The 12,561-nt window shown below is 42.8% G+C and overlaps 1 protein-coding gene across 2 annotated transcripts in view; it reads right to left on the reverse strand.

Moving 5' to 3' along the window:
* UBE2D1 (ubiquitin conjugating enzyme E2 D1) overlaps positions 1 to 12,561 on the reverse strand; it is a 39,588-nt gene that overhangs the window by 11,200 nt on the left and 15,827 nt on the right. The window contains exons 2-5 of one of the 2 annotated variants that reach the window (XM_059729928.1): positions 4,206 to 4,269; positions 4,072 to 4,103; positions 759 to 836; positions 342 to 447 (exon numbers count right to left, since the gene is read on the reverse strand). In XM_059729928.1, the coding sequence (XP_059585911.1) occupies positions 342 to 447; positions 759 to 836; positions 4,072 to 4,103; positions 4,206 to 4,269 (280 nt within the window). Of the gene's footprint in view, positions 1 to 341; positions 448 to 758; positions 837 to 1,347; positions 1,466 to 4,071; positions 4,104 to 4,205; positions 4,270 to 12,561 lie in introns of those variants that run through there. The other variant, XM_006271594.4, reaches the window with a different exon arrangement.

Here is a 12,561-nt window from a genome sequence, read left to right on the forward strand (position 1 = left end):
CTCTGCATTTTATTCAAGTTGTTTTCCCATATCTAGCATCTTGCACTTAATGGCATAAATTTAAAACAGCTACTAATCATATATATGACCCACTATCTAAGTTGATAGCTGAAGCGTAAAATAGCTTGCACAGTCTGAAAGCAAAATGCAAGATTTTGTTGAATTTTCCACTTAACAGCATGCAGGATAAATGTTTACTCCCACCTCATGACATTCCTATTTTTCAGCAATTACTCGTATAAGTCACAATAAGGCTGAACTGTGCATCGCAGCTACATTAAAATGTTTACTGTCATTGCTGTTATTGGTATAGAAATTCATTAGCACATCTATGAAGTTACCTTTAGATACAGTCAGAGCTGGTGACCACTGTGACCTCAGGATGTCAAGACAAATACTCCCATTACTGTTTATGTTTGGGTGGTAAATTTTTGTTGTGAAAGCAATCTATGATTATAAAAAAAAAAGTCAGCTTCAGGTTCTGTTTATTGCAAAAGAGAATTTAATATTATTCCTTCAACACCCAGGCACACCTTTTCAGAGTGGCCACCCCAAAGATACAGTATAGGTTTTTGTTCACTGTTCATACATTCTATTTTAGAAATCTCTGCCAGACAGACATATGCATAAAAATAGATAGCACACTGCTGATACTTTTGCTTTAAACCCCTGCAAAAAATTTATTAAGCTAAAAAAAAGAATGAAACAAAGATTGGACCTAGGATTTTCATAACAGTTTTAGGAAAATTAAGTATTACCTTTGGTGGTTTGAAAGGATAGTCTGTTGGAAAATGTACTGTGAGAAAAAACACTCCCCCTTGATACGCACTGTCAGGCTAGAGGAAAAGAAACAAAACAAAATAAAACAAACCCTAAGTCTGCTGAAGGTAGGTTTTATTTAGTTTTTTTCTGGTTTCAAACAGCCTTTCCCAAACTATTATCAGCTTGGATCAAAGCCTTTCCCAGCACACAATCCAACACTGGGCTATGTGCTGGGAAGGTATGTGGCTGATAATGAGGGATGCAATCCTCCCCCAACTTTATGGATGAACAGCAAAGCCAGGTTTGGCCACTGCTGCAGTAGCCCACACAACTACTGAGTACTGCTTTCTAGGAGACAAGGAACAACATTTGACTGGTGGATCAACATAACTGCTGGTCCATCAGCTCCAGTCTAGCTCTCCCTCAGTGTCTGGGTTGCAAGGTGCTTCTAGAGTTCAGCTCCATGGCACCATAAGGAATACACAACTCTGAGATGGTCCTCCCCATCCTGCCCTCTGTGTAATAGAGCCACAGCTGCTCTGCTACATTTGGGGTCGTCCTCCAGCTTGTCACAAACATACTTACCTTAAGAAGTGATTTCTCTTTGCAGGTGCAAAGAGTAGGTTTTTCCCACATTATTCAGCTGATCATGGTGACATCAGGGAGTTTTAAAACTCACAACATCTTTGTGACCTGTACAAATCTGTGAACATGCATTTTGTTAGAGAACATGTGCACAGGTTTATGTCCAGGTTGCACATAGTTTAAAAAAAGAGAAATAACTTTGTTGCAAGTCATTTGTTGAGAACCCTTCATTTTCATAATTACATAGGAAAAAACCTCTATAATTAGGTTATCAAGGGCCTCAAAGCTGAAGCATTCCTGTGACTTCTAATTAAGGAAAGCCAAAAATAATGGGCAGATTTCCTGGGTATTAAACATAACAGCTAAGGAATCAGATGCTTACCACAAAGCAGTGGAAGTACACTGATTTCTTAGGCTCCCTGAATCTATTTAAGGCAATCATATCATTCTTTTTAGTGTGAAGAAGAAAAAAAATCCACCTTAAAAGAAAATCAATATAAGCTGCAATTTAAATTTATTTAGGATAGAGTATAATAGGGAAAAACACATGAAACACCTCATTTTAAAGTGTTTCCAAACATAGGCACTGTTGCAAAGCAAGATAAGTTATAAATAGAACTGCTAAGGCATCAAATTTCACATAATAGTAAAAGTGGTTGTCACCATGCTTCCATTTGGTTTAAGTTGACAGCTTGCAAGCAAACTAAAATGGTTCATCGAAGTTTTAAATAAAGCTTAAGTTTCAGCATCAAAAATGATGCCACGGTTTCATATGTAGAGTATAAGAAATAAGAACAGCCCACAGAGAAGCACACTAGGTCAACCTACTTCCAGACATGGGGAGTGAATTCTGAAGGCAAGTTTAATACCTTTATTCCTTTCAGCCTAACAAAAAAAGATAACTTAGAAAATATGTCTTTTTCTTATTCCCTAGGGAAGAAGTACCTCACACTGATACTGTGGCTTTTCTTACTAGCAGTTATGAGTGAGAAAAACTGAAAGATGGATCCATTCCCAGCTTCAAATAGAGGTGACATAATTCTTGCGAATGTACAATACATGGAGAAAAAGTAGGTTTCTGAGACACAATATTAAAGATGAACTACAAAAGGGAAAGTTATATCAGCATGTGCGCACTAGTGTTTGATTACTCAAGTCATTAGTTCAAACAAAATCTAGCTTTATAAAAATTCTCCTTCAATCTGTTTTTTTTTTGTGGTAAACAAGCCTTACAGTATTGTCAGTAAGACATTTAGCACAAAAAAATTGAATGGAAAAAACAATAAATGGTTAAGATATTAAAGCGGAGCAAAGGGGCACAGGGAGACTCAAATTAATCATTGAACCAGTTAGGTAACAGCTCCTAAATAGCAGGGGCATGAATATTAATACTAGCCTTGAAAAAGCTGGACAAATATCACCTGTATGACCTGTGGAGGAATCTTCTAAAAAATATCTGCATGAGAAGCAGTGAATAAAATCTAATGCACCATTCCCAGATTAATACTTAAATCAGCAGCAGTTGCATTGAAGATGTTGAAATAAGCCATCTCAGAGCAGTGACAACTCCATTCTTCTGCTTTTTCCCCCTGTAAAGTTGCAGCTTGGATACTGCTTTAATTTCTCCTGTTGGCAGGTTAGTTTGGCCCTCTGAGTGAACCAAATATTCCTATTTCAAAGTAGCAAGAACAGTCCATAAGGAAAGGAAACTATCAAGACTGTAATCACCTTTAGAGAGCAAATATCTCTTCCTTCAGGTTCTCAGCTCAAATCTTCTACAGGCTTCTTTTACTGGCTTCTACTTTTAAGCATTTTTGCCTTTCCCTATGCATCTCCTTGGCGAGATTTTATCAAGTCCTTCCAGGCCCTCCTCCAGTTGAGGAAAGCAGACCTTTTATACTTATAGTCTCAGCTTCTATAACTGCTGTGACTCCAAGACCCCAAAACATCTGTTTTTGGCATACCCACATCATAGTAATGGGTTGAACTTTGACTCTTAGCATATGCACAGCCTGCCTCTGTCAGCTTGAAAGCACAGCTGACAAGCACACCTTGTCCGCTTGTTCCCATCCAAACGCCAAACCCCAGAAATTAGGAAGTGTAGCAAGCATAAAGCAGCTCTGTGCACATGCCAAGAAGCACAAAGAATCACTCTGGGTGTATGTTCAATTTAAACACCATACTGCCTAATTCCTAGACTTTGGTGCACTCCAAGAGGGAGAAACAGGTTTGTCAGTGGCACTCCCATGTTCACAAATGCAGATATGCCCTTCAGAACCAAGATCACCCTGTGAAACGCTACTCTTATTTAGAACTACTTATTTTAATGTTGGATTATGACCACTGTTTTCCCTTTGGAAACTAACATACATGTTTAACTGAATATCCCTGAAATGCAGGCTTTTCATAAGAAATTAGCTGGTAAAGGACTGGACGTAGAATGCATTTTGTGCACCCACTAAAGTTGCCCTTAATCTCAAGAGCACAAGGAGGAAATTTTAAATAAAGAAAGAAAGGGAATTATTACAAACTAGAGTATGTAAAATACTTTAAGTTCTAGAGTGCTGGAGTACATAAAAAGCTGTTTAAAAAAAATCTTAAATCCAAGAGTCATGTTCGTAGGTGCTCAAGTATGAGTCTCAGATTATATTTAAATGGACCTTTCAGAGTCAAAGAGAAATCAAAACATTAGGCCAATTTCAACTGTATGAATTACATACTCACAGGTCCCATAATAGTTGCTTGCCAGTGAAACACTGAAAGACAGAAGGGAGGGGGGGAAGGATTACATTATTAGTCTACATTTTTAGCACTGTAAAGATGCCAAAACCTTTGCAATAAGCTATTGAGATGCTTACAGTCATCTCCAACAGGTCCTGCAGAACAATGGGCAGGTGGATCACGTTGCAGATCACTTAATTCCTACAAGAAACATGCAAAGATTTTGTGGTTAAAACAGAGAGAGAAAAACAAAGCACCTTTAAGAGGAATCAAAACAATTTTTAAATAAAGATTTTATAAAAGATGCCTATACTGTTTAAAACAAAGTGGAGCTTTCCCAAACAGATGAATGTTCCCTGTAATGCTTGCAGCTCATGAAGGTAGTATTTTACTAGTGATGAATGCATGAAAGAAAAGCAGCTCTAATTTACTGTAAACTAATTTGGAATATTTATTAATACCCCACTGGAGGAACTGAAAAAAATGAAGTCCCAGTTTCAAAAGCTGTGTGTTAACTGCCTAATTAGGAACACTTAAATGTTGAACTGTATTTCATCTTAAAGGCAGGTCAGCAAACTATGGCCTGCTGACCACATTTGGCCCACAGAGCCTTTGGGTATGGCTCCTGGGACATGGGGCTTTGGCAGCATTCAGTCCCATTCTGTGGGTGCTTTCCCCAGGAAGCTGGAGACACAAGCTGCAGTAGTGGCAGGATCCAAGCACTGACCAGCCAGCCTGTGACCTAAAGTTGGGACATTCTGGCTTGCAGCTGTAAAATATTGCCTACTCCTACTTTAAGTCATGCAGAACATTTCAGGTGTGATCCAATGTATATATACGAACCAATTTAAACTAGACTGTGAAATGTTTGCCTCAAATTGATCTATAAGTGTACTACTGAGGCATATCTGAAACTTTACCTGAAACCAAGGAGGGGAAATAATTAAGCCTTAACCCCTGGTTAACCCCTCCAAAAGAACAACTCTTCATGCTTATGAACCTTATATTTCATAAGGACTAACAAAACAAGGACAAAGGTTAAATCTAAAGAAACCTAATTTTTATAAATACAGGTGTGGTCTCTCTCATGACAATGTTGTACTGCCTTAGGTAATATGCAGTTCCTTCCCATACTATACTTTTATTTTAGGGGTTTTTTTATATTAACCTCAGTCCTTCCAAGGAAATCATTTCAGAGATTTCCACTGTTCCTTAATACCAGAGATTGTCCCCTTTGCTGGCATGGTTCACTGGCTAACCATCACAACCAGCTTCTTGCTAATGCACACAAATGTGTCCGTTTTACACCTGATTTATTGCCATCTTAGGCAAGATAAAAAGCAAGCAAGATATTAAGAAAAATAAACTAGCATGTTTTAGTTCAACATACAAGACTAAGGATCTATCTAATATGATGGATTAATTACTTTGTTTAATGGTCTACTGTACTTAAGTATCTTTTTTCCCCAATTCCCAGCTAATAAACACTGCTGCTACAATAAGTGACCTGAAAAAGAATGTGTAAAATTCAAAATCTTATCCAAGTCTATCCCAACTGTGCAGTTGGTCCAACAAAAGATATCACCCATAAAAGCCCTTGCCATTCACATATTTCCTGAAAGATCATCATTCCAACACTACAGTACGTTGCTTATTTAAGAGTCATTTTTTAAAAAATTATATTTAATTATAGGATGTAAAAAAATGTAAGTTACTTAATTAGATGCACTTAAAAGGTGCCAGTTTCAAAATGGCCCATTAAGAATAGTCTATAGGGTACAGGTTCCTCAACTGACTTTTAAAGTTTTAAGTTCTCAGTACAAGACACAAGTAGGTCTGCATATGCTTTCAGTACTACTCTCCAAGTAGAATTTGGATTGTGGCATTACTTCTACCACTACCCCTTCCCTGTCACGACTTGCTGGCCAAAATTCTACTATTTATAAGACTAAAGTGGAAACCCAAACCAAAAATTGCTCAACCCCAAATCTAAATCATACACATGCTTGCAAAAAGACTTCTGAAAAATTCATGTTTATAATCATTATAGGTAAAATGCATCTAGCTCCTGATTATTATTTGTCAGTCAAGAAGTATCTGTTCTGGGAAATAGTAAATTAAACACAAGACAACTAGTTTCAGACAGTTTATCTGCAGGAGCATTCAACATTTACAAAGATTTGTTCTAGAGATGACCAGGGTCCAAGGCTCACGCTCTAAGGCTGCAGCGTATATAGTCAATATAATATGAAGAGTCCTGACCATTGAGCTATGCTGCTGCACTTGCGACGACATTGTTTTAGCTGTCAATTTGTTACACGAGAAAAGATTACAAGTCATATCAGTACCCTTTCAGGAGGCACCTCCATTTACCAAGAAACAAAGGGCAAATACTCAGCATGAAATTTTAGTCACTTGCTATGCATGTCCTTTGCTGCCCTCAAATTCAAAAAGATGCATTGTAATGAACTGTCACCCAATGAATGGGCCAGTCAACACAACATCCTGCTATCCAAGTTCATCTATAACTAGATTCATATTTTTCAGGCAACAGCTGCACAACACACTGAAGTAGTGTCGCTTAGCTATACTGGACTGTAATTTTATTCTGCTGGTGAATTCCAGAGAGATCATTCTAGTCTATACCTTGTCCCATGAGAGCAACAGGAAGATCTTTTAAAAGTGTGTTTTCCTTTTTAATCCAAAGATTCAAATTTCACCAAGAGGGCATACAACTAGTAATCTATTCAAAGCCAAATCATTACTTGGACAAGAAGGGAATCAACAAGTCTTAAATTTCCAGGAGTCATGACAGTAGCATCAAGCAACTTCTTAAGATGACAGCAAGTCAAGATAATTGCTGGCACAAAGTGGGGGGCAGGGGTGGAGAGGGTCAGAGGTCTTGAAAGAAAAAACAAGTCACATTGCATAAATCAGAAGCGGACAAAATACAGCCCACCATGCACTTTCATCTAGCCTGCAGCACCCCGCAACCCTACCCAGCCCTTCCACCCACGAGGGTGGGAGCAAGGCGCCCACGTGTACACACAGTCCCAAACATACCCTATTGTGCCTTGCTCCCACCCTTGTGGGTGGAAGGGTCCCACCAGCACACAGCTTCTGGGTGGGGCTGCTGCTGCCGCTCCCTAGGATCTGCTCTGCTTTCCTGGTCTCCTGCTGACTCTGGGCAGCAGGTAGGAAAGTGATGGGGGCAGGGCTGCAGTTGGGCGGGAGCATGGGCTTGGGACTGGCGGGAGCACAGAGCCTGCACCCAGAGAGGCGGTGGCAGTGCAGAGCCCAGCTAGGCAGCATATGGGTGTTAAGGGGTGTAGGGATCCCTTCCCTCCACTCCGCCATGGTGCGCAGCCCTGACAAGCGGAGGCAGCAGCAGCAGATTGGGCACTCAGGGCGCAGGTGCCCAGCAGGGCGCAGCTCTGGCCAGCACTGCATATTGCAGCGAGGAGCACAGCCTCCACCAGGCCATTTGTATTGCTAGTGCTCCCTGCCACTCAAGTGCAACCCCATGCAGTCCCCAGGCACAGGGGGAAGCCCCAGGTGCTGGAGCTGGCTGCCTTCCATGCCAGGGCTGCACCCCAGGCACCTTTCCCTGGGGGCAGGGAAGGCAGCTGGCTCCAGCGCCTGGGGCTTCCCTCCCATGCTCGGGGCGTGCAGGGGCTGCGTGCGAGTGGCAGGGAGCACCAGTAATACAGACAGCCCGGTGGGGGCTGTGCCCCTCGCTGTGCAGCCCTGGCCGGAGCCATGTCCCGCAGGACACCTGTGCCCTGAGCACCCCACCTGCTGCTGCTGTGCCATGGGAGGAATGCAGGGGATCTGTACACCTCCCACCCTCCCTCGCACCCCACAAGCCAAACACCCTGCCTCCAACATACCTTATGCCCACCACACTCCCCCTCACAAACCCCGCACCCACACACCCCACCATACACAATCCTTCCACAATATACAAGACTAAGAATCTATTTTTGAATTATTATGCAATAACCTCTATACAGTATGCAAACACAAATCATGACAAAAATAGTCTTCATAATAAAATTAAAATATGTTATAATTAGTGTTTGATTTTTAGCGTATAATTTTTTTTTTTCTGGTTCTAAGGTGGCGACCCCTCTCCCCCCACAGAGTATTTCCAGAGGACAAGGGGAGGGACATCTGGCAGCAAAGGTCAGGGGTTAGGTGGTGGGACTTCCGGTCCCAAGATGGTGACAAGGGAGTGAGGCAACTGTCAAGGGGCAGGGCTACCCATGCGGCCCGCTACAGCTCGCCGAAACTCATTAAGTGGCCCTCTACCTGAAATAATTGCCCGCCTCTGGAATAAACCCTCCATCATTACAATTTACAATTCTTAGAGCTGGAACTCAAAAAATGTAGTTGTATGATTTTTTTCCCTTAGGTTCTGTTGGAAAATTGTTTTTGTATTACGAATTTAAGCAGAAGAACTAAAATACTGCACACACACACATTTACAAAAGCAGAATACTTAGTTAAAAGTGTTTCCCAAAGGGCTTGACACTACAGAAATGTGCTGTAAAAAAGGGCCGGATGGGGCCCTGGCCATACCTGCCCTACATGGTAGGATCTAGCCCACAGATCAGCAAGTGAAGTGTGCCACCAATTTTAATCCAGAAAAAAGGCTCCCCCATGTATTAAAAGTTTAGAAAGCACTAAAATAGGCAGTAATGATCTTACAGTGATTAGGTGGATGATGAGTACAAAGTTATATGTACTGATCATGCAAAATGCAGAGCACAAGGCTTGAAAAAAGCTGAAGCTTAGTGTAAACAAGCATTTCTCCTTGAGCACAGGGGCTATAAATTAGAGCCACTGGGCAAACATTTAAATGCATGGAATCTGAAATGTCCTGAGAAAGACATTTCCTCAAAGGCCTTAACACATAAATGTTCCTTGCCAGTTATGATCCAGTGCAATTAAAAATGGTGAGAGCATAGCAAGGCTCTAGCAAGCAGACATTTTTATAAACATGTTCACTTTTGACTTGCAGTTCTTTAGCTAGTACTACAGTAAGAATAGGTTTGGATTAATGTCTCTGCTGGGTTCAGTTAGCCAGAGCTAGAACTGTTTAAAAATTCTTTTTAATATTTCCTTAGATGGGAAATAATGAAATAAAAATCTTCTCAAAATGGCTCTGTAAGTGAATGGACACAGTATACCATATTAAGACAGCGCACCTTAGACTAGGGGAAAAAAATCAAGCCAAAGTAAATCGATATACCCGGATTAAAGCAAATTCATGTCCCTGGTAAAACTGGTAAACACTACTGCATCAAAAATTTCAACAAGAACATGGTTTCCCCGTACCCAGACAGGACCAAACAACATGAATTCAGTTTAGGTTTCTCTTAAAAGGCATCATATCTAACTCTAACATAATTATTATCACATAAATCAGGGGTGGGCCAAGCTGCAGGCTGGATTGACTTTACCAGAGACAGCATGCAAGGCCGTCTGGTAGACCACAGTTTGCAGCATGCTTCCTGTGCCAGCCCCAGTGCCACGTGCAGCATGTGCTGGCCCCACTTGGAGCTGCAAGTGGCACGTGGGCTGGAACTGGTGCCTCAGATGCTGAACCGGCTCAGAAAAGGCCAGAGTGGGGTGTACACTGCATGCTGCGCCCTGCCAGATCAGCCCCAGACTGTTGGCTCCAAGGCTGGTCTGGATCAGACAATGCTGGAGCCAGTGCACAGTGTCAACCCAGTGTGAGGCTGAGTGGAGGAGGAGATGCAGTGTTACCAGCCCACCAGGAACTACCTCAGCTATCTGCCTGCACCCAGCTACACCCGGTGCTGGCCCCTTGTGCTGACTGCAGTGCAAGCCACAGAGTGGGGCTGGTGCATGTTGCAGGTGGTATGTGGGGCTGGTTCAGTGGGGTATAGCACAGAGTGCATGCCCTGTGCCAGCCCTCTGGGCCACATGCAGCACCTGTGCACCAAACCAGCTCTGCGTGCCACATGTGGTGTGAGAAGCTGGGGGCAGTCCACGACCAACGGGCTGGATGATATGGCTCCATGGGCCAGATCTGACCCGTGGGCAGTATGTTTGACACCCCTGATATAAAAGGATGGCACCACCAGTAATTATGTTGTCTTAGATGTTTATACTGAGCATCAATTTCTAAAGAACCTGTAGGACTTGTGCTCCTAAATTGTTCTTCTACTCCTTTGTCACAAATGAGAACAGATCAGGATGTCCCCTATTCATGGGACCATAGGAAAGTAGGGCTTGAAGTGACCTCACAAGGTCATCTAGTTCAGCTCCCATGACAGGCAGCCAGGGGCAGATAAATATTAATTGTCTAAAATTTTTAGGGGCACTGTGGGCCAGATAGAATGGCCTGGCAAGCCACACTTTGCCCACTCCTGGTCTAAGCTGCTCTTGAAAGTTTCCACGAACAGAGATTCAGAGAGAGAAGTCAAGGCAACTGACTGTTGGTATAGAAAACTACTTTTGTAAAATTAAAAAATACAAAGATTATAATCAATACATTGAGAATTGGTCTCTCTATTCACAGGGGTAGGACAAGCAGTGACAGGTATACATTTTTATACAAGAAAATGGATGAAGTAACACAGTATAAGACTTATATTACCCTCTTGAGAACTGCAAATACTTGTTAGACTTTCTGGTAGATGATGCAAGCCAACCAGTCCTCTCAAACCAGGGGAATATATCATGGAACAAACTTATGGCACTCTACTGAAGTTCCAGGAAAAATCCTATTTCCATTATGGTGGCCCCAGGAAATACTTCATCTTGCACTATGGCTGTAATCTTGAATTTAAAAATGAATGAAGTGGGAGATTCCTTAGATACCCACCTACGTAATATATAGATATACTGGTACAAATTCCCAATAAAGACATTCTGTATTGATGTAAACCCTACATTGTAATGGTCCAGGATGGCTTGGCTTTAAACTTGATTTGCTTTTGCAAGTCAGAAGACAATAAAAAAGCAAGGTTAGAAGAGACTTCAAAAGGTTAGCTAACCAAACCTCTGCTTAAGGCAGGATTGCTTTTTTCTAAAGCATCAAAGACACTTTTTATCTTATATGCTCTTAAACACTTCCAATGATGGAGACTGCATAGCCCCTCTAGGCAATCTGTTGCAGCACTTTGCTGCCCTATAGTTTGAAAGTTCCTGCTTATATTTAACCTACATCTACCTTGTTTCAGTATAAATAATTACATGTCTTGGCTAAGGAGCCAACATGTGCAAGTTAAGTATGTGGCTTAGTTTAAAAATCTATGTCCAACTACGTTCCCTGTCTGTACTATTGCCTTCTTTTACTCCGTTTTGTTAATTAATAGCAGGGGTGCTCAACTTCCAGCCTAGGGAACCATGTGATCTGGACCATGGTGCTCCCCACAGGTCTAGAAATTTGAGGGCAGGGGAAGTGGTGCCAATTAACATTACCATTGTTCCCGCTCTACCAGATTTCCAAGCCCTACATGGCTGGATAGAGCCCTGGCTGGGCCAGCCCTACATGGAGGTGTTGGTCCCTTTCTTGCACAGTTGGATCAGACTGGGAGACCAATGCAACCTGTAGGGGCAGCCAGGCCAGGGGCCTGGCCCCACGCAGCTGGATCGGCCCCAACTGGGCCATTTCCATGGAGCTGGATCGGTCCCTGGCTGGGCCACCACTACATCCCACCCCACCCTCATCAATAAATTAAGTGACTGTGGCATTGATTCCTACACAGTTGGATGGGTAAAAAATTGGCTGATGGGGCGCACCCAGAGAGTAGTGGTGGACAGGCTGGACTCAACCTGGCGAGATGTGAGCAGTGGGGTACCTCAGGCCTACACTGTTTAACATCTTCATCAGCGACTTGAACGAGGTGGTGGAAAGCACGCTGTCCAAGTTTGCTGATGACACTAAGATGTGGGGCGAGGTGGACACACTTGAAGGGAGAGAGAGGCAGCAACTAGATTTAGACAGACTACAAAAGTGGGCAGACGAGAATAGGATGGGGTTCAACGTAGACAAATGCAGGGTGCTGCACCTTGGGAGAAGGAATCCACTGCATACATACAGGCTGGGGAGTTCCCTTCTTGAAAGCACAGAGGCGGAAAGGGATCTTGGAGTCATTATTGACTGCAAGATGAACATGAACCGCCAATGCCAGACCACAGCCAGCAAGGCCAGCCATACCTTGTTATGCATCCAAAGGTGCATCTCAAGCAGGTCCAGAGAGGTAATACTCCCCCTCTATGCGACTTTGGTCAGGCCGCAGTTGGAGTACTGCATCCAGTACTGGGCGCCGCACTTCAAAAGGGATGTGGCCAGCCTGGAGAGGGTTCAGAGAAGGGCCGCCCACTTGGTGAGAGGGCAGCAGGACAGGCCCCATGAGGAGAAACTGAGGGACCTGAACCTGTTCAGCCTCAGCAAGAGGAGGCTGAGAGGAGACCTGGTGGCTGCCTACACGCTCATCAGGGGAGATCAACAGTAAA

This window comes from Alligator mississippiensis, chromosome 6, assembly GCF_030867095.1.
Source record: "Alligator mississippiensis isolate rAllMis1 chromosome 6, rAllMis1, whole genome shotgun sequence".
Classification (NCBI taxonomy): Eukaryota; Metazoa; Chordata; order Crocodylia; family Alligatoridae; genus Alligator; species Alligator mississippiensis.